At 45.2% G+C, this 23,155-nt stretch overlaps 1 protein-coding gene across 1 annotated transcript in view; it reads left to right on the forward strand.

Annotated features, from left to right (window-relative positions):
* Nucleotides 1-14: 14 nt before the first annotated feature.
* ergic53 (lectin, mannose binding protein ergic53) overlaps nt 15-23,155 on the forward strand; it is a 35,723-nt gene continuing 12,582 nt past the window's right edge. Inside the window, exons 1-8 of the mRNA XM_037422689.2 lie at nt 15-246; nt 4,868-4,924; nt 5,225-5,322; nt 6,367-6,474; nt 7,659-7,720; nt 9,160-9,259; nt 10,441-10,564; nt 13,081-13,458. Of these exons, the coding sequence (XP_037278586.2) occupies nt 81-246; nt 4,868-4,924; nt 5,225-5,322; nt 6,367-6,474; nt 7,659-7,720; nt 9,160-9,259; nt 10,441-10,564; nt 13,081-13,458 (1,093 nt within the window). The 5' untranslated portion in view covers nt 15-80. The remainder of the gene's footprint in view (nt 247-4,867; nt 4,925-5,224; nt 5,323-6,366; nt 6,475-7,658; nt 7,721-9,159; nt 9,260-10,440; nt 10,565-13,080; nt 13,459-23,155) is intronic.

Below are 23,155 nucleotides of genomic sequence, written 5' to 3' on the forward strand. Positions count from 1 at the left end.
AGCTAGCGCGTACGTGGGAACGTGTGAATCGGCCCTGCTGGCGGCGGCAGCGAGACGGACGGGTCGGCCGAAAGCACAGGATGGCAGCGTCTTCAAGCTGCCTATGGTTGGTTGTTTTAGCGCTACTAGCGCTGTGCTCGTGCACTGCCAACATTGGTCACCGCAAGTTTGAGTACAAGTACAGCTTCAAGGGACCCTACCTAGCGCAGAAGGATGGCAGCGTGCCTTTTTGGGACTACAGCGGCAGTGAGTATCGCCGGCTTCCCATCGGTGGTCGTGCATACCAATCGGCTAGCGTACACGTGGCTTTTAGCAGTGCACGCAACTGGAGCACGACACCATTGCAGAGTGTCATGCGAAAATGAAGATGGGTTGAACGGGAGGGTGCTCTCCGGTTTTCGGACGTTGTGTTTCCTGGTCCCAGATGGATGCAGCCCGTTTTACTGGCGTGTTCCCGGGTAGTGGCATATTGAACCGGTGCAAGCAGGAAAGTTGTGGTTATCGCGGCCTGCTTTCGGTCTCGTGCGAGGGTGGGCGAGTCACTTGACCGTGGCTTTACGCTTTGCCTGTTTTCCTGCGTGTGTCAATCGCGTTGTGGCCAGTCACAATTGCTGCCGTCTGGTTCGTATGTCGGCACGTGCATATTGTGACATTTGAAAGTTTTCTAGCAGCCAATATCTGAATGTATGTCAAGTTCCACCCCGATGCTCCGGTGTAACATACTGCATGGTTGCCGAGCCTTTCAGTACCGGGCAACTGTACGTGTGCATTTGCACATTCAAAGGTCCGAAGGGCTCGTACAGTTCAAAACCAGGAGGATTGGATCGGCGCTAACGTATAAATCGCGAAACGTTTCTATCGCGTGGTTTCCACGGCTTAGCGTGCGCTGTACACATAAACGCCACGTTTCATTGCGATAAGCGCATCTCCGAACCACAGCGCAAGATAACGAGCGCCGCTTTAAAATATGACAGGTAATTGGATGGTCCATAAAAGATGCGAATGTGGTGCACAGATCGCGACCTCGTAAATGCTTGTGTAGTTGCCCTAAAATTACTGGACTACTCCTCGTCGTGCATTCCGTAGCCGATTTCGTAGTAGATTACTCAAGCATTCAACCATACTGGGAACCATACTGACAGCCCTACGACTGAACATCGAAGGAGAGCATGCAGTCGTCTGTTACATCACAGGCTTTCAGACATAAATTCTATGGGAAGATCTTGCTTGTCAGGTATTTTTTTTTTTATTAAAACAAGGGGAATGGAGATGTGCAGCATTTGCCTTCACGCAGTGTACAGATTCAGTGGTGTATAACAATCTCTTCAGGAATCCCTGTGCAAGAGGTCACGCACTGTGGTCATATTTCGAGCGCAGTCGAGACATGTCAGTGTGTTGTACACATTGTTTCTAAGCTCGTGAAGAGCTGCTCAAGTGTAAGCTTGCAAGATTCACCACAAGAGAGCAATACAAAATAGCCTGATTTCTCAATGTGTAATTGTTGTCATTGGCAATTGATGATGATTATTATTAGGATATATATTGAAACAAATTGTGTGGCAACTAGTAGCCACCTAGCCAGTTCATTACAATCATGTATTGTGCCATCTACTACACTGTATCATCCTGCCTATCTGATTTTTCTTCATACATGCTTCTGGTTTTATAATAGTCATCTATCGCTGTAACAATATTTCAATAATAAATCTTGTTCCTTTATTTTCCCCTCCAATATTCAAGCATATCTTAGTTGTATCAACTGCTGACCAGTTGATACTGCCATCCACCTTAGAAATTTAAGGACACTGAAAAATTCATCCATTGTACCTGTCCAGTGCATACGTCTACTTAACAGGTAATAACCGCAGAGCCGAACCATGAGATTGAAGTATCTAGAAGAATAAGAATGGGGTGGAGCACATTTGGAAAGCACTCTCAAGTCATGACTGGTAGACTGCCACTATCTCTCAAGAGGAAGGTACATATAGCAGCTTGCAGGTTTTTAGCCATGGAGCAGAAACATGGAGACTTACAAAGAGAGCTCAGCTTAAATTAAGCAAGACGCAGCGAGCGATTGAAAGGAAAATGATAGGTGTAAACTTAAGAGACAAGAAGAGAGCAGAGTGGATCAGGGAACAAACCGGGGTTAAGGATATAATAGTGTAAACCAAGAAGAGGAAATGGACATGACCGGGCATGTAGTGCTTAGGCAAGATAACTGCTGATAATTAAGGGTAACTGACTGGATTCCCAGAGAAGGCAAGCGGGTTAGGGGGAGACAGAAAGTTAGGTGGGCAGATGAGATTAACAAGTTTACGTGTGTAAAATGGCAGCTGCTAGCACAGGACCGATTGACTGGCGGAACATGGTAGAGGCCTTTGGTCCTGCAGTGGAGGTAGTCAGGCTGATGATGATGATATGTCCTGTTAAGTGAATATTCTGGCATTCCGTTGCAGTGCGTTGTATAGTTTCCAAACTTTTCTTTCAACTGCGATTTGAACTGCCATCTATCCCTAGTTTAGATTCTGCTATCTTTTGTGGAGCATGGTAAAAGTTTTCAAGGCTAACTTTACAATGTAGTTTTGAATTTAATCCCCCAGATGGTGAGGTTTTTTTTTTTTTATTCTATCTTATTCCTTTATTGCATTCTTTCTACACTTCAAGTTGAAGCTACAAATAATGCTGCCATACTTCCTTTCATCTTTTATTATACGTTTGCCTCATACAGTTGTGTCTAACAAATCACAGGCTCGTATATCCAATTCCCTTCTTTCATTTGTGTTCTAGGAGGTCCTATGCACTTCTGAAATAACCCACTCTGCCTATCATAGGTGCATGCAGGATTCTCGGTTAAGGGGAGCGAATTCTCATGGTAGTGTCCTTCCCTTCTCCACACCTGTTGGTCGTGTCCAAAAGACACTGTGCTTGAACCTGGATGAAAAAATAAAAATGAAGTTATGACATGCTTCTCACATGGTGGCCTGCCTTTGATCTCTGACTTTTTGGGTGTAAAGGTTTGGAGTAAACGATTCTCAAAATGCAACATTGTTTCAAGCCGCCATTATCCTCAAAAGCCATAGCCCTTTAAAAAAATTGTGGGACAGGTCTGACTGAGTAAAAGTATGGGATAGACATTGCTCCTCCCCCCCCCCCCTCACATGCACACATTTCTAGCACTCCTATTGGCGTGCCTACGCTATCTATCGATGGAACGTGTAGTATTTTGTGCTAGGGCGCTGCTATTAAGAAATGTGGAACAGAACAGATGTGCGGTCCCATTTCAACTGTGGCCTGCCAGCTCGCAGCTGTTGTCAGAGTCTTAATGACATCAAGCCATGAAGCCAGCCACACTGACTGGCGGATATCACTAGTCCAGCAGTTAGGCACAGCCAAGTGAGCCAAACGAATAATTAAAGCCAGGGAAAGCATATGGGACATTATTTGTTGTCTTTTTTTAATAATTACAACCTAAATTACAAGAAATTAGAGTAGACGAAAAAGCGCCCTTCCGATCAATGAAATCCAAACTCTCAAGGTTCGAATTATGTGCCTGCCATCGTATTGGTAGAGCATCGATCGCCTAATTTGAAGCTTGTGAGCTTGGATTTCATTGGAGGAAAGGGCACTTTGTCATTTACATTGAATTGTTTCGATTTACATTATAATTATTACACCCTAGTCCCGACCCTAGATTTATTCTGATGAGGCCGAACGCCGCATTTATGCACAGGACAGCGAACTTGAGTCAGTAGTGCTCATACATACCAAATGGCACTAGTGGCGATGGTGGTTTGTTGTACCTGTAAATGCTCCGACAGAAACACAGTGGTTGCAATAGTCGTTTAATGGGTTATGCAACAGATGGCACTGATCGTCTCCATGCAACTCTCTTGGTAGGCGTTCTTGCACAGTTGTTGCATTCGTTCACCCTGTTTTTGCCTACTGCAAGCCTGTCAAAGCGCTTGACTGTATCTGGCCTCACATAGGCTGGTGATGAGAGGTTGGACATTGGCGTACCCGGGCTGCCCTTACTAACTTTTCACATGTGCTTGTAAGTGGAAAATAAATTACAGGTGTTGCTTCGGGGTGTCCCTAAGTTGCAATATTAGTTTTCAATGGATCGAAAATCTTTCTCAATTTTATATACTTCCTGATTTAACTAAATAATTTCAGCGAGGTCATCATTTTTTTATATTAAGTTTCAACTGTACTGACATTCTAAAATGCACCAGGCCTACATTGGGGGAAATGGGCGCGTATTCTGTTTCTGGCCACAGTAGCCAAATTTTGATGGCGGTGAAATGGGATGGCAACTGTGTCACTTGAATACTTAGGTGCACGTTAAAAAACTCCAATGGACAGAATTAATTCAAAGCCCCACTACGGCATGTCTGACAAGCATATTGTGGTTTTGGCATGTGCATGTGAAACCCCAGAACTTATTTATTATGAAAGGGGTTCTATTTGAAGCATGGAACACTGTCGAAGGAACTCTTCATAGAAGGTTGCTTTATAAAAATTCATGGAAATATAATGTGCTTGGATATAGGGCTCATACCTCAAGCTTTATACCTGTACCAAAACAGTACAGTGCATCCAAATTGCACAGCAAAGCTCAAAAGATTTCGCTTATTTCCTCAATCTTTTGCTACGAGGCATCATCTACTGTCAGTGTCAAGTATTTTGGAATAGTTTACAAAAAAGATAGGTAGCCCTGTCGAGAGTGTGAAGTCACTGTTCAGAAACCTTTCCCACTTGCCACGTTAGTAGCATAGTTTCCTGCCAAAAGGGAAGCAGTAGTATTTTGGTACAGGAACTCGTGCTGGGGCTTCAACACTACAGGTTCTGTGCTTTTGTCTACCCACAGGTTGCATCGCCAGTGAAGAAATGGTGCGAATTACGCCGTCCCTGAAAAGCAAGAAAGGTAATGTCATTTTCTTTTCTTAGCAACATTTTATTTATTTATTTTTTGTCTATTGAAAATTGCACTCATGCACACAGTGCAGAAGTGCCTTATTTGGGTTACCTTGCTCATGGCTATTAAGGGAAAGCACATGTATGTGGGCCTGTTTCAGTGTTTCCATTCATTTGCTTCATTGTGTTTTATTACACACTTAGTTTTTTGTGTTTTTTTTTTGTAGTGGAATTAAGAGCATGCAGTTTGCTATCGTATGAGTACATTTATTTATTTCCTTTCATTCTGAGTGAGTGTATCGTCTTGTAGGAGCCATCTGGAACAAGAACCCAGTGACCTTCCCGTGGTGGGAGGTGGAACTAGTGTTCAGGGTCACTGGACAGGGTCGCTTGGGCGCTGATGGGCTGGTGAGTGCTGTAGTGGAATTCACTTTTTGTTCATAGATCGTCTGGTTGTCGCAGCACATTTATTCTGCTGATTAGTTGTGCAGTGGTGCTAGGAGTCCGTGTTGCGAAAAATGCTGTGTTGGTGTCATCAACGGGTAATAATGTTGCTTGTGAGCGAAAAATTAGTAAGGTCCTTAAGTGAGTTTTGCAGATGCAAAGAATGAAAATCTGATTACAAGCCAGAATTGAACCCAGGTATTCATCGTGACAGTCAGGTGTTCTACTCGCACTGGTATTGATTGCAAACACTAGACAAAAGACAAGCGAGAAGACAAAGGTGCAGGCATTCCTTCAACTAAAATTTATTCCAAAGGAGCCCACATATATACAGACAAAAGGAACAACAGAAAAAAGAAAAATCCAGGTTTGGAAAGGAGAAAAAGCACAGCAAACAGAAAACAAAATGTGTTAAGAAAAGATTAACAAGTCAGCCATGTGCAGTCATCTCTACGTCGCACCAGAAACTAAAGTTCTTTGACGTAAGCGACAGTGATGTCATGCTAACGCATGCGTCATGACCCTGCATGCTAAGACCACGGAGGCCTCAAAGATTTGTCCAATAAACAACGTTGTTGAAGTATTCTACCACAGAACTTGTGCTTAGAACTGCAGTTTGATAAAGACCCTCCTACAGTTTCATGCCAGACGTCAAACGATCTGAATCTTGCAATGAGTGGGTGGTTGAAAGCTGTGCAGACATTAACAGTCAGCAGCAGCCCCTGCACCCAGAGTGGGATTTTGAGGCTTTAAATTGAGTTTGCTTCCTCAGTCACTATAATTTAACTTTGTTTCTCAGCCACGATGCTTTCCATATTGGTCCAGCAGTTCCTCACAAGAGCAGTCTTGGCTGTATGCAAGTAAGGAAACTGAGATTGGTCTCAAGATGAAACTTTCTTTTAACAGTGCATTTGTATGCTTACGTGTGTTTCATGAGCCTACAGGAATTCTATTGTGTCAGAAATGGTAAGTTGAGGCTCACTTTCTTTCATTTTTTTTTTTGTACAGGCTTTCTGGTACACGAATCAGAGGCAAGCCGAGGGTCCAGTCTTTGGCAGCAGTGACAAGTGGATCGGTCTGGCCCTTTTCTTTGACTCCTTCGACAATGATGGAAAGGTTGGTGCAGATTACTACTATGTAATAGACAGCTCTTGCCTTCATGAAATTGTGTTTGGTAGTCAACCTAGTTCATTGCATTGCTATGTGGCTCTAGCGTTGCGCTTTTATTTAAAGGACCCAAAACACTTTTTGAACATGGGCAGAAAACGCTGCCGATTGATAGTAGAGACTCCCGAGAACAAGCAAGCCAATTGACAAAAGGAGCTCAAAAATCGCTCGTAAAAGGCCTTCTATCGGCCATTGGCTGATTTGAACATGGCGCGCTCGTTCATTACAGGGTTCACCGGGAAAGGCCGCAACTTGTTTGTGCATACACATGCGATCACACTACAACAGCCACGTATTCTAGGAATAAGAATAAAGTGGTCAAGGTCATGAGGCACACATGATGTACTTTCTTTGCCCATGCCATCCCTCCCTACTTAGCTTCCAGCTCTTTCATCGGGTGAGAGAAGAAAAAAATGAGAATGCAGCGTGCGACAAATATTTGTAACTCTGCTCGTACTGGATGGATTCTTCAAATTTTTTGCAGTGTTGAATTCGTGTGGCAATAAGCTCTCTTAGTGAATTCATTCCATGGTTATTTGAAAAAGTGTTTCAGGTCATTTTTAACAGCAAGTATAACCGAAAACTGAATTAGTACTTACATAATTTAGGATGTTTCCCAGGTAGTAAATATCATCCGATTCCTGTGTTGGGGCATCTTGGATTTCTTTTTCTTATTTGATGGTAAGCGCTGTTTCTAACTTGCCAAGTGTGCCTCAGACTAAATCTTAGTGCTACTATTGAAAAGTAAAAAGTGCTCATAAGTAAGGGTAAGTGTGGCAATGAAGAAATTAAAATGGGTCCCATTGCACAGATTTCAATATGGAGCTCAGAGTTGCTGGCTGAGGTGCTCAGCTTGGTAACCTCGGTACATATTTGTCATTTTTTGTTCAAAAGGCAGGAAGGCCAACTGCTGTATAAGCAACCCCTTATTCTCACTTGTTCGCGTTGGATGCCACTGAAAAGACCAGGAGCTTTATTTAGTGGTGTCCTGCTTTTTTTTAGCATTGCTGAATGCTTAATTGAAATTACATTGAATTACATTAATTGAATTTGGCATCGTCTTTATTTGAGCTTATTTGGCTGATATTTCCATGCTTCGTCTGAAAGACAAATGTCATTGTTTTCTCTGGCAGCACAACAATCCTTACATCATGGGCATGGTCAACGATGGCACCAAGACTTACGAACATGAAAGGTGATCAATAACTTTGTTATATGTGTCATTAAGCTATTTATAACCTTTATATTTTTCGCGTGATGTGAATGGATTGCAGTTTTGTCCAGTTAATAATTGCATTGTCCACTTTCTGGCTTTCTGGAACCTAGAAAAATAACATGGTTGTTCAACATCAATTTTCTTTTCGTCACTGTCTATCATTGTGCACTGCCATCGCAGTGAGGTATGCTTGGCTTGTAGGCTTACATAAAGACCAGCTTACATAGAGACCACACATTGCATATGGCACATTTTTTTTTTCTCTGGTGTGTATGTCTATATTCATGCGAGCAGCCTACAAGGTCGTGGTGCACATGAAACATCTCGTTTGCAGCAGCACATTAATGGAATGCTGGCAATTAATTACTGCTGTGTTGTTAACAGCCATAACAGCGCTGTAAACACGAAGGGGCGGATCTCACCGGTGAAATTCTGTAGTTTCCCAAAAAGATGGCATTATAGAAACAGATGACAGGCATGAATTGCTGTGGTGTACTAAACAAAGTAAATTGCTTTTGTTGCATGCATCAGTACGGCATGATCCGAGTTCACTTGTGCAAACAGAGTTTGATGCACCAAAGCTGGAGTTCATACGTATTCGAGTCACCACAGCACTGATCACAGTCAAATTACTGGGAGATACACATCCGCATCTTGGTTTTGCTGGCATTGAAGCAGAAGTTGCAGTAACTTTTTTAACTTCCTTCTCGTGACCACGAATAAGTTATTACAAAACTATGTACAGGGTAGTGCGAAGCCAACTTACACATTTAAATGTGTGTTGTTAACTTGAATTAACAAAACTAACTAGGCAGCATACTCAGTTTAACTATGAAGCGGGGATTTCTTTTGAATTCTGACACAGGTGGCTATTCTATGAGCATGCGCTCTAGCACTATCATGGAGAAACATTTAGTCAACCCAGTCATAACCCTAGTTTCATTTTGGTCAGGCTGCATGTCGCACACATGCATGAAATAAGACTCGACAGTTGGTGTCGCTTTTATTGACTACGTGATTGTAGGAGCAGCGGTGGTTCATTGTCGTTGTAAATGCTGCTTCAGGAACCCTATGGTGGCTGCTTTTCTTTTCAAGGTTTATGCAACAGATGGCACTCGTAGTCTCCTCACAGGTTTATTGTTCGGCCTGCTCGCACAATCATTGCATTTTGTTTTCCACTCATCCATAAGTGGCGTGGTTTAGTGTAAAATGAAATGCGCAGTGTCTTTTGGTGTCTCTACGTTAGAATTTTAGATTTCACTTTGTCTATATAAATCCCTTTCTTGATTTTACACACATTTATATTTAATGAAGTCATTTCATCCCCATCACCTCATTGTTAAAGAGTTTCAACTTTATACATACCGAAATCATTTTGATCACCTGCCGTTTGTGAATAAATCTGTCTATTCCTGCAGTGACGGTATCAACCAGCAGCTAGGTGGATGCCAGCGTGACTTCCGCAACAAGCCTTTCCCCGTGCGCGCCAAGATTGAGTACTACCAGAATGTCCTCACGGTATGCTCCTCTCAACGTCTTCTTGTGAACCGTTTTGTGGAAAGTACTGAAAGGAAGTGAGGCATGTGTTAAGGCTCATTGGAGCTACATTAATATATAGAAGTGTATTTCATTTTTAATATTCATCAAATGCATGCTTGATGTTTGCATGCCAGTTGAGGGAATCAATAAATTGGAGTATGGTTCTTTGAGGAGTTCAACCTCAGTGCCCTTTATTGGCCTAGCAGTTTTAAGCAGCTTCTAGTAAAAAAAAAAAATGCATCACCACCAAACTTTATGATTCTTATGATTCGGAGGTGGTGCCAGGATTTTCTCGCAGGGGGGCACTGACAAGTGAGTTGTGTCAGGAGGGCATAGAGGCGGGGAAGTTATGCGTTGTACTTGAACTAGGTTTTCTTTGAGGGAGAAGGAACAAAGGGGGGTGAATAATTTAGGGGGGAGGGACTCCAGCCCCCTCCTTCATGCTCCACCCTGGCACTGCCCCTGTTATGATTGTTCTTGCACTGTCAAGGTTCTTGCTGTCTGGCATATGTCGTGCTACAGGTTTTTACAGCAGCACTGTTTGCCTCCAGCCCTCGGACGTATCCCTTGCATTTGTATTGGAATCTCTGCACATGGACAGTAATGCAGAGGGGACTAAGGGTGCACCACCAGCACCTGATGTGCCAGTGTGGCTGCAATAGTTGCTACATAAAAATGCATGTTGTGTGTGTTGACCGCTGAACGGCTTGTGTGGTGCCACTGCGGTGGTTACTATGATGTAGACGGCATAATTTAAAACTTGGATGGGCATGTTACAGCACTGAGAAATCGGAGATGACAAAATTCAATAAATATGCAAGTATATATGTGCGTATGAGCGTTACTTATGCAAAATAATGAGTGACGTCATAATACATTTGACTCCCAGTAAGGAACTAATGTTTTATGAAACACACTTTGCTGGTCCCTTCAGGTTTTGTTTAGCAAGAGTCCACAATATGTGTAGCGCATAGCAACTTTACTGGTAATCTATTCCTGTATGAATATTGTGGCCCAGAGTTTGATAAAAAGGCCTTTAAAGCAGGTTATGAAATTTTCAGAGGTTTCTGTATTCATTTTAGTGCTTGCTTTTTTTCACTGCCGTACAATTCAGATGGCTGGCACTGACTTAAGCCTAGCTCGCTTGCGGTTTCCTTTAGGTATTGTTCCACAACGGCAACACCAATAATGACGGTGACTACGAAATGTGCTTCCGGGCCGAGAATGTGTTCCTGCCTCAGAACGGTTACTTTGGTGTGTCTGCAGCTACGGGTGGTCTGGCAGGTAAGTTGTAACAGCAGTTTACTTATGGGGGCAACTTGGTAATTATAGGATTCTTATGAGGTTGCACATTTTACTCAGTCTATTTAGCCACATTTTAGTGAAGGACCGTTTTCACGTAGTATGCGAAGAAACCCACCACGATGGTCTAGTGGATAAGGCACTCGGTTGCTGACCCGCAGGTCATGGTATTGAATCCCGGCCGCCGCGGCCGCGATTTTTGATGGAGGCGAAAACGCTTGAGGGTCGTGTGCCTAGGTTTAGGTGCACGTTAAAGAACCCCAGGTGTTCGAAAATTTCGGAGCCCTTGACTTCGGCGCCTCTCATAATCATATGGTTGTTTTGGGACGTTAAACCCCAACAATTATTATTAGCTAGTGCGCGAGGGCTTCATAGTCTGCTGCCAGCTCGTGAAAGGACCACATGCCATGTGACATCAGTAGGCGAACAAAGAGTGTTTCACACTCGCTTTCATGGCTATAATTAGCGCTAACACTCTTAGGTTTACATTCACGAAATACCTTGTAAAGTGGACGGGAGTAGCATTGCGACTGCAGCTCAATTGACTCGATTGATAGTGTTCGTTAGCATCGAATTGTTCGTTAGTATCGATAGTATCGAATTGATACGTTATTCATAAGGTGCAGGTTTGGTCCTTGCTGCTGGCAAGTTGTCTTTTTGTCCAGCTTAATTTGTTCACATTTATTATTCATATTACTAGAATACAGGTAGAAGACTACAAATAACATCCTCGTACCTTCCTTGTCTTCATTGCCTGTTGGTTATCATTATAACCAACAGAGGTCACAAACGTGAGAATGCCTGCTTTGCATGTTGGCCCAAATATCCTCGGTCTCCTATTCTTTCATTTCCTTATTCCTTTGCTGTAAGCTGTGCTCCCTTATAGGCTGCACTCCAATTTGCTTGCCACTCCACCATCATCTTAAAGAGTCTGTGCAAGAACACAGTGACAAAGCGATATTCATGTGTTCCTTCTCTTTGTCCCCGTGTCTTTGTGCAAAATCAATAAAACTAATGTTTTCCAACTAGGCCAACTTGCAGTATTGCTTCGGTATACCTCCACATTCCTTGTCTCATCCCCCCCCCCTCCCCCTGTAACTTTTCCTTCCACGCGCCACACCTAATAAAAGAAATTTTTCAGCTCCCTTACCCTTCCTTCCCTGCAGGTGCACACCAAAACTGAGCAAGCACAAACTGTTCAGAAGCACGGCTCAGGTCATTAAGTCGACGGTGTTTCTTTTAAACATTATTTCACAGCAATATATGACCCCTCCCCCCCTTTTCTTTGTGCAATTTGAATTGATGTCACACTGTACCACTGGGATGTGCTTTTGTAGGGGGATATTTTTGAGGCTGCCTGATGCAAAATGACTGGCAATTGGACATGTTGGTTCACAATCAAGTGTTGAGTTTCACAAACAGGACAACGACTACAGAAAAACACAACGCCCGCCACCTGTAGAAGTTTATTTCCTTGAACAGAACAGTTTTTTATACAACAGCACAACACCACCTCGCAGTGCCACCACTAGCAGTCAACTTTTAGTCAAGCAGGCTATTTGCTAGATAAGTTAACAAATGGTGTACTGGCACACTCTGCACCTAATCTTACAAGCTTCTAAGTTCTCTACTCTCTCTTGGCAAGTTATCATACACGGATGAAACAACAGATGCGCTGATTTTTAATTTATCCTTCTTTCAGCTTGCATTGTATTTTTTTGCTTCTTTTTTTACTGCTGTTTGCTATTTCAATATATTTTTTTCTATATTCATTACTGTAGGAGGTCCCGATTCAGTCTTTGACTATGGGACCTCCTTCTGTATACTAATAATTTGTAATGCTCCTGATGTCATAATAAAATCATTTCTGACTGACTGACTGACTGAGAACAGTTTGACAGCCACTTGTCTTTCAATGAAACGTGAGCCATCCCTCATGCCATTTTTACATGGACGGTAGTGTGTATTGTCTTCTCTTCCTTTTGGTGGTGTCCTGGTCGTGCTATTAAACACTTTTGACAGGTGCAACTCAAGTACATGCTGCTCATTTCAGAAGTACGGTAGATTCTCGAAAATGCATACTCGTGGGGACCCAGTATTTTGTTTGATTTAGTAAAAGTTCTCATTAATGACATAAGTCAGTGTACCAATTTAAAACTGGCATGCTTTTTAATTGTTTCTCAGGGCCGTAGAAAACATAGTACGGCTCCACTCCAAGCGATTGTCAGTACAGTTCTTACTTCACTGCCTTAAAGATGTGCTTCGTGTACCGATAGTACTTACATGGGTCTCGGCTCTTCCACAATAGTTAAAGACAAAATTTTATTGCGTTATGGCTACTCAAGTTTTTATGATTTCGAGTTTGGCAGGGCCTACTTTACATATGGGTCTAGAGCAGCATTCAACGAGGAATCTGTATTTGTTGTTCAGGCAAAGATTGGGACTAAGGAATGGTCGCCTTTTCTCTGACTCCTTGCATCCTCATCTTTTACTCATAGATGACCATGATGCCCTGAAGTTCCTGACAACAAGCCTGCTGCCTGAGGGCCAGCAGCCCGTGGCCACGCAGACCATTGCCGAATCGGAAAAAGAGAAGTTTTCACGCGAGTACGAGCAGTACAAGGACAAGCTTGAGCGCCAGAAGGAGGAGTACCGCAAGCAGCATCCCGAGGAAGCTGCCAAGCACGACATGGAGCATGGCGCCGGTGCCGAACAACCTTACGACTCGCCACAGCAGCGTGAGCTGCGCCAAATCTTCGAGGGTCAGGCACACATGTTCGAGGGCCTCAAGGCGATGCACCGCAAATTGGACGAGATGCTTGGCCGCCAGGAGCGCACCCTGTCCCTGGTGTCGGGCATCCAGCAGAGTGGAGCAGGCAAGTGATTCCTCCCTTTTGAGCTCTAGGGAGGCCCTCTTTGTCCGGTTGGCGGTGGCCTCTTCATATTTTCAATATGCTTCGCCCCATCACGCTCAAATTGTGGCATAGCTGTTTTTCAGGCTCTGCTACAATCGCAGACGTATTGACTCAAGAAAATTCTTGTTACAACATGGAGATCATAGGTGCGGCAGGCATGGGGGCTCACTTAAGAGGAGAGGCTACTCGAAGACCACCGCCACTTTACGAGTTTTTTTTTTGTTAATATTTGCCATAGAGCTCTGAAACTTGAGCTGTTTATAGAAATTTTTATGTCGATTCCAAAAATATATGCGAATTAGTTTTCTTGCAAGTTGCATTTTATTAGTTCTGCAACATGACAAAGTGAAAAACTTAAGCCTTTTGCCCCCCTCCTTTTTCTATGTATAAACTTCCATAATTTTTTTACCATTGATAGTTCATAATGTTTCAAATAAAGTATTGAATTCAGAAAACTAATTTGGAAGTGCATACAAAATATCTAATAGACGAGAAAAGTTCATATTTTCCCTTACCGTAATAGAGGTTTACATAAATGTTTTTATTATAATATAAAACTATTGAAATTTAAAAAAGATCATTGCATTTCTCGTACTTTAGAAGAAATTGGGTAAGATTTCGTGAAGATCCGAGCACCAGAAGTACTTGAAAAAGGAGGGGAACATTTTTAAAAAATGAGAAAATTTGTGTTTTAAGAAAAACAACTTTTAAAGTTGAAATTTAATTTTCATGAAAAATTTTGTTAAATACGATGAAATTTGCACACAAAGAAGACCAGTGTTTCTGCAGTGGCCCCTGCTACTAAAATGCGCCAGCACCAAAAGTTTGTCCCTCACGGCTCTTTCGAGCCGACTCATCAGACATTTCGCTCACAGACATGGTTGAGAAATGCTTGCCAAACTTTTGTGCTCCATCAGGCAGAGCCTTGTGCTGACTGCAAGCTAGGCAAAAGTGCGACTGGACTTCGAAATTTAAATGATGTCCAGTGTCAAGGGACACAACAGTGCCAATGCCACTATGGTTGTTGTAGCCGGGTTTGTGTCACGTGCTCTCGTACATACCGGCAATGTCGTCCGCGCTAACTTCCCTCACTGTGATCTCCCGTGACATCACAGGATTGGTGCGGATGGCATTCATTGCCGCATCAAGGACTTTCCGGCTGATGGCTGTGCATGACTTACGATGCATTGGTTTTTGCAAGCCAAGAATTGCCATAAATCGGGCAAGCTGCTCGTAGCCCACCCCTACAGAACGCGCCCCCACAACAGCTTTCACATTGACAGCATGAATATTACACTCCCTACAGATTTTTTCATCTATAATGGAGATAAACACATGAAGAAAACTTTGTTCAGCTGCGCTGCTCGTCGAGACACGGACCATGCAAGTAGGCTTCACAGTACCGTATTTACTCGCATAATCCTCGCGCTTTTTTTTGCCAGAAAACCGATGCAAAGTTGGGGGGTGCGAGAATTACGCGGGGAAAACTTTCTACGAAAACGCAGAGAGCGAAAAAGACAACGAAGTGGCCGCAAATTGGAATTCTCACAAAAGCACCTTACAGCAAGCTTTAAGAAGTACTAATTAGAACTTACCTCAACAATAAAAGCAGAGGTTCAACACAAGGCAAGATTTACTTGAGACACAAAAAGTGGAAGCAAATAGTCGAGAATTAGAATACCATACGCGAAGCTTGTGGGCGTTGCGGGCGTAGCGGTAGCGGTCGGCGCTCAAAAGGAGCCCTCAAAATAAGCGTAGGACGTCAGTATTGGGCTGATGGCTATTTAACAGAATCATCCGCAGTTCCGATCTGAAGAAATAAAGTTTACCACCAATCCCAGTTTTAGGCACACGGCAGGCCCAATGCGTCTTGGTGGCTTTCAGCTGCCGTCACCAGTAGCGAACACAAAACTCGTAGGCTCCGAAGGGCCTACCGGTGGCCCTGTTGCCATTGTTTAACGCATGATCTATCACTTGCAACTTGAAGCAACTGTGTGGCTGCAGTATCACCCCTTAACGTGCCAAAATTACCGACACAACATACAAAACATGCCGCAACGCGCACTGGCCACTTCGGCTTGGCTTGGCTTGGATTGGATCTCCGTGCAATAGTACGCTTGATGCTTAAGAGATGGCGCCAGATGGTGCGCGCTATCATCATCAATGGCTGGAACGAGCAGGCGTTTTTATTGCGGCAGTTTCCGAGGGTGGGATAATTACTCGAAGAAAAAAAATATCGTATTTTTGGAGGCGATGTGGGGGGTGCGAGAATTATGCGAGTGCGAGGATTATGTGAGTAAATACGGTATATAAAACACGCAGGTGCCAGTGGCAGTCCCTGATCTGTATTACGTGATTTAAAAGCAAGTCGAGGTGCTCAAAAGAACGCTGCAAAAGCGTGCTTATTTTTATTTCTTGTGCTGCAACAGCGCGCCAGAACCGTCGTTATTTGAAGAGTAAGGCTCGGCTCTTCGCCACATACGATCGACAATGGCGAGCGTCGGCGCATTATCAGCGGCAAAATACTCGAAGACTTCACACTTTCGGTGTTTTAACAGCCACCTTGTGCTCTTTAAATGCAATTTTAAAGCATTTCCAGTTGAGTCTCGACAGTTTTTTTTTTTTTTTTTCAAGACGGTAGAGGTATTAATCTCATCAAAACTAGTACCGTATTTTTGCGTGTATAACCCGCCCCTGCATATAATCCGCACCCCCACTTTCAGCTCACCGAGAAAGAAAAAAAAATCCTCGCGTATTGCCCGCACATTTGATATACAGGAAAGGCTGTACAAAAGCTACTGCTCAAGCAACATAGCACATATGTAGACAGAAAAAGCTTTATTTAGCAAGCAGAATACGCTGTCTGCAAGGCCAGTCACAATTCACTCACTGTCGCTGCTCTCGCTAGAGCTATCACTTGAGCCACAATCTTCACTATTATGCACAAGGTCATCTTCGATTCCATCCATGTTGTTTGTGATGCAGCATTTCTTGAAACTTTGTCGCACCATCTCACTGGAATGGCCTTCCATGCCTCGACAATCCACTTGCAAAATAGGGCAATATCAGGCCTTCGGACTCGTCCTGTTGGCGTCAAGTCGTAGCAGCCTTCGGCCATCCACTCGGCGTAATAGCGCTTGACATGCGCTTTGAAGGGCTTGTTAAGGGGGGACGCGGCACTTCGGGACCGAAAATCAGCCAAAAAATCGAATTTTCGCGGACCTTCTTTTCGCGTTCCCGACATCATTGTGCACCTATTTACAAAATTTCATAGCTGAATACCATCAACTTTTATCGTTATTCAACTTTAAAAAACCGAAAACGGGCGTCCTGCCCTTTAAATTGAGGGCGAATAGCGCAGGTTTCGACTCTACGATACGCGGGAACTACGCGCTCGATCGGCGCCATTTTGGTCTTGTTTGAAAGAACGCGTTTTCAGCTGTTTTTTTTATTCAGTAAGCAACATTGAGCGTTTCCCCGGCTCGAAAAACGGGGCCTCAAAGACGAAGAGCCGCGCTCACTGCCATTGGCTAAACGGCGCACGTGACTGAAATGGCGCTTTCCGGTTGGCTGGAAGCTCGCGGCTTGCGCCTGCATACGCGACCCGACGCCATTTTGAAAGGGTTACCGCTGTGACGCCTCGAAATCGGCAAAGCACTCTGAAGCTTCTGATCGTATCGCCATGCCTGGAAACGCAAAAAAAGTATCGGACCGTGCACGCATTTGGTCGCAGGAAACGCAAAGGTCGTGGGAGAAAGTCTACGAAGTCATCAGAGCCCTTGGTTGACTCCGACGAACGATGTGTCGACGCTCCGCGGCCGTTCAGCGATGGTGCGACCGAGCGCGTTGCCTCCGACGACGATGACGGTGAAGCGAACTCCGGACGACTACGAATCGACGCCAAGGTGGTGACAAACGCCGAAGTTGAAGAAAATCATGCCCGGGAGAAAGAGACTCTCGACCGGCTTTCATCGGCGCCAGCAACTGCACGGAAAATTGACTTTTTCACCGCGAGTTGTAGCGAGGCAACCGCACAGGACTCGGACCACGCTGCTCCTTATCTGCTTATGCATCTAGATATCCTAAACGCGATAATGGGTGCCTTGTGTTGCAAAGCCTGCCACGGACCGGCTACGATCGTCAGAGGGGATCGGGACTACGGACTTGCCGTGAAAGTGCTAGTGCAGTGTGAAAGGTGCGGCGAGATCGCGAATGAATGGACTTCGCCCCGCGCGAACGGCACGAAAACGTGCAAATCGTTTGAAGTAAATCTTCTCGCTTCGAGGGCGATGGTGGCTACCGGCAACGGCCAAACGAAAATGAACGATATTTTCGCAACAATGGGCATCTCACACCGCGGTATGCACCACAAGACGTTTCAGCGGCATTTGAAGAACACGCTGGCACCCGCTGCAACGCGAGCGGCTGAGTCCGCTATGAGCGAATGTGCGGAAAAGGTTAGAACAATTTATGATGACTTGTGCTTCGGCCACCGGGGCAATGTTGCCGTTAGCTACGACGGCACGTGGAAGACGCGAGGCCATTCTTCCCACATCGGCGTGGGCACAGTTATCGAATTATTTAGTGGCTACGTGTTGGACTACGTCGTTCTTTCCAACTTTTGCCTAGGCTGCGAGGTGGGCCCAAAGCCTAGTAGTGAGGGCTATCAAGAATGGAAGGCTAACCACAAATGCCAAAAAAATACGAACAGCAAAGCGGGGCAAATGGAAGTGGAGGCGGCTCTGATTCTATTTCAGAGGTCGCTTGAACGCCATGGCCTGCGCTACACAACTATGCTGTCTGATGGAGACTCTAGGACATTTTGCGCCATACAAGACGCCAAGGTGTATGGTTACATTGACGTGCAGAAGGAAGACTGTATTAATCATGTACAGAAACGGATGGGCACCGCATTGAGAAACCTGGTGCAGAAACAAAAGTGCGATGGGAAAAGAGGCCTTGGTGGGAAAGGCAGGCTCACAGGTGAGCTGATCACCAGGCTGAGCACATATTATGGCCGGGCTCTGAAATCGCATGAAGGTGACGTGGGCGAGATGCAAAAGGCTGTGATGGCCACATACCGCCACGTCACCTCCACTGATGAATGCTCGGACCACAGTCTGTGCCCAGCTGGTGAAACTTCATGGTGTCGGCACAATGCCGCAAAAGCAAAGGGTGAGCCCGACCCCAGGCATGCCTACAATCTACCGAAAGACGTGGCAGAGGCATTACTACCGGTTTATACCCGGCTTTCGGAAAGAGCCCTGCTTCAGAGGTGCGAACGCGGCAAAACGCAGAACTCCAACGAGAGCCTACATTCGGTCATCTGGAGTTTGGCCCCCAAGGAGCACCATGCGTCCCTGTTCGCTGTTGAAGCAGCTGTTGCAGAAGCAGTGCTGCGCTTCAACACGGGCAATTTGAATTCTGCAACGGCAATCTTAGGTGAAATGGACATGAATGCGACAAGTACTGGTGCCAGGAGAGCGAGAGAAAAAGACCACCGTCGCAGCATTGTCTCCAACAAGAAAAGAACAGCCTCATTGGAACTCCGGAAGCTAGTGAAGAGGAGGCATGAGCACAGAATGCATTCAGACTATGCTTCTGGTGCGTTTTGAGGTTGTCTTGTTGCATCTTCTGCAATAAAAATGTGTGCCCACGTTTTTTCTCGATTTCTCAAAACGACAATTTTCATGTGCTTCCCATTATGCCGGAGCAATATCTCTTGTTCTATCTGGGTTATCATTACGATTTCTTTTTTGTTTCGAAGGTAAATGCAAAGGATGTGTCGTAAAGTAAGTTTTATTATAATAATTTTTGGAGAAAATTCTCTAAATGGATCTTTTGTTTCAAGTGTAGATGGGGAAATTTTTCATGTCATATTCAACATCCCACAACTTTGCTTCGAAATAGCCCAGAACAATGATTTATACTTTATTGCACACTGTGAACATACCGAATTGGTTTATAGGTTGCACATCAATATCCAAGTTACAGTTAATTAGCTAATGAGGCCTTAATTGAAAAAGTCGCAGTTCATTATATCTTTAAAACTAATTGTCACAGCAAAAAAAAGAATTAGATTTTTGAAATCAGCAGTAAAATCTACATAGGCTCTCCAAATTTGACTGAGGTACTCGTAAAAATAAAAGATTTTTTGGAAGGTGTAGCATCCCCCCTTAAGCGACACATCTAGAGGCTGCAACAATGACGTCATTCCACCGGGTATAATAACTAAGTCGGTGCCGTTGCGTGAAAGGCGGTCCTTCACTTCCTCAGTTGTGTGGCCGCGGAACGAGTCAAGAACTAGCATGGACCTCTTTGCGAGCATCGCACCGGGCCTCTTCTCCCATACCGTCTTGATCCAGTCTACGAACAAGTCACTGTTCATCCACGCGTTCTCGTGTGCGCGCACCACCACACCGGCAGGCAAATGAACCTTTGGTAGAGTTTTCCTCTTCAAGATGACGTACAATCGCAGTTGCGTGCCGTCAGCGAGGGCACAAAGCAAGACTGTGATGCGCAGTTTCGTGTTCCCGCCGGTCAGCACGCTCACCGAACTGCTGCCCGTCTTCTCAATCGTCGTGTCCAACGGCATTTCAAAATAAACAGGAGTTTCATCCGCATTGCCGATTTGCGAGAAAATGTAATTGTGCTGCTTTTGCAGGCCAATTACATATCTCTGGTACTTGAGCAGCTTCTCCTCATAAGAAGCCGGCAAGCGTTGACATATTGTAGCCCGCCGTCTGATTGAAAGCCCTTGCCGCTTCATAAAGTGGTGCAGCCATCCGCAGCTCGCACGGAACTTGTGAGGTAGGCCTAGCTCCCTCAAAAGTCGCCGCGCTTCCACTTGGGCCATCTCGGTCGATACGGCGTGACCCCTGCTTCTCACATCTTCGATGAACTTTACTAGCTCTGCCTCCAGCTCAGGGTAGGCACCGGTCTTGGGGCGACGAAATGACCTACGGTCGCGGTGCACGGCTTGTAGGCTCTCTTTCTTCTTTCTCCACAGTCGCATGCAGGACTTGTCCACATCGTGCCGTCTTCCCGCTTCGCGATTTCCAAATTCCTCGGCGACGGCAATGATCTTAAGCTTTTGCTGTGCCGTGAAGGCCTGCCGCCGTACGCTACTCATGCTGACAGAACAGATCGACTTAGGCTTGGCGAACGGGCCCCGCCGTGGTGGTCTAGTGGCTAAGGTACTCGGCTGCTGACCCGCAGGGCGCGGGTTCGAATCCCGGCTGCGGCGGCTGCATTTCCGATGGAGGCAGAAATGTTGTAGGCCCGTGTGCTCAGATCTGGGTGCACGTTAAAGAACCCCAGGTGGTCGAGAGTACCGGAGCCCTCCACTACGGCGTCTCTCATAATCATATGGTGGTTTTGGGACGTTAAACCCCACATATCAATTAAGGCTTGGCGAACGGGTCGAGATGTGAACTAGCAGCATCAGCGAGGTAAAGAGCGCTCACACTCGGCGACAACTTGACAGCACTACCCCTTCTAGTACACTGTAACAGCACCCTGGAAGCAACAGAACCGAAATGCATGCCTGCTACCGTGTCAAAAAGTAGTACATTAATTTACTGATAATATCTCTATAGGCACTATAACATCTCATTTGCCTTGCTGAAATAAATACTGCTTTATTTATTATGGAACTTGCTTTATTTATTATGGAACTTTCTTAGACAGCACCACCTTTTCGGCAAGCCCTTTCCAAAAGTAAACATGGCGTTCGTGACGTAGGGACATGTGGAGGGTCACTGAGCGGCCGCGAACGTCCATAAAATATACTTGTGGTGTGACAGTGAGATTTTACACTGAACAATCGAATTGTCTCTCCCCAAATGTTTTTCTAAACGCTTCAACGATGCAAGCAAGCGAAACCAAAATCAGCCGCAAGCTGCCGTGCTACTTGCGGAGCAACACGAATTTGCGGAAACCGCCTTCGTAGTGTGGCAGCTTGGGCTAGTTGGTATGGCATGACGATAGTTATAGTGCGAGAACAATGCGACGACACAGAGACAAGAAGGAGGACACGAAACACGCGAGAACAATACGACGACACAGAGACAAGAACACGAAAGACACGAGCGCTATTTAGTGCTCGTGTCTTTCGTGTCCTTCTTGTCTCTGTGTCGTCGTATTGTTCTCGCGCTATAACTATCGTCACGCCTCCGTAGGCTTCGCTACACTGTTAAGCACAACACGCATTGCTGTGAAGCAGCACTATAGAAAAAACCCCGCGTATTATCTGCACCTCCACTTTGCCACTGAAACTTTTGGGTTTTTGGTGCGAGTTATACGCGCGAAAATACGGTAAAAGCAAGAAATGGGTAATCTTTAAGAAAACTTGAGTTTTTCGACCTGCACCTCCCATTAATGCTGTTCTGGACCTCAAATTTGGGCAACACTCTGGTTGCACTAAATCTCGTGCAAAAATACAATTCAGCCTCTGCATTTCCACGATCTTGATAAGACTTGATAGGATAACTGCCAAATACCTCTCAGCCGATGCTTCATCAACCTTGCCAAAAGAAACACTTTCATATTGCATATCTCATAAGAATATGCTTAGGGATCCTCTCCCTTTTTCTCTGTAATTTCATTTCAAAGTATTTAAAAAATATTTATAACTACAAAACTGGGCGAAAAAGTGACAAGAAACGGAGAAGGCATACACACAAGTGCAGACTAGCAAGTGAATCTTTATTGAAGGATACACATATATAATTAGCAAAAAGATATGACATGAAAGATTAGAGGTTGGCAGTCATAATCTATCTCTATTTTGTCTACACGTTGGGCGCCAGTGTAGTGTACACGTACTTGAAGGAGTATGGCCACTAGCGTGGGACTTGGGGATTGCAGGGCATGCGTTAACTGTCGCCATGGCAAGAACACGGTACTGCTCAAGGTCGCAACACTTTATTGTCTGCAGCAACACCAAAACGCAGTACAGAGCCTGTTGCAAAGGCGCGGCAGGAAAGCAAATGGGCTTATCCACGCCAGGGGCAAGAAGTACTACACGGGTGCCGCGAGCACGTCTCCGTGGTAAAAGTGACTCACGGTGACATCGGGAAGGCCCGGTTGCTCGAGCGAGCCAGCGCGAGCAAGGCGCTCGCGTTGATTTTGGAGAGATATGGATTTTGGAGAGATATGGAGAAACGGCAGGGTGCTTGTTCGCCGAGGCCCGTGGCATAAGCTCCATGAGGCACTGGCTCCAAAGTTTCATCGTTCTCGCAATCCGATTCCTCCAGATCGCTCTCGCCACGTACTTAATTCACAATGCCCCAATCGGTGCACGGCTCCGCAGTGTCGGCATCATCATCAGCTGTAATTAAACCATCGCAACAGATGTCCCACCCGCTCTACCAGGTCGGAGTCGACGATGCGCTGCCACAAATTGCCGCGGCAGTGGTCCTGTTAGGAAGCGTCGGGCTCGGCATCGGGGCCGACGTCGACGAAGTCGGCCTCGGGAAAACAGTTTCGCGCGCAAGTAGCCGTCACCGCCGCCCACGAAATGTTCACCATCTCCACAGCTGAATACCGGGATGCCCGAAGCGGCAAGTTGGCTGTCAGGTGGTCAACAGCTATGAGCAAGCACTCCGGAACACGACGCCCAACGTGCGGATTACGCTCAAGCAAAGCCGTTTTGTTG

Source organism: Rhipicephalus microplus, chromosome 4 (assembly GCF_043290135.1).
Source record: "Rhipicephalus microplus isolate Deutch F79 chromosome 4, USDA_Rmic, whole genome shotgun sequence".
Classification (NCBI taxonomy): domain Eukaryota; kingdom Metazoa; phylum Arthropoda; class Arachnida; order Ixodida; family Ixodidae; genus Rhipicephalus; species Rhipicephalus microplus.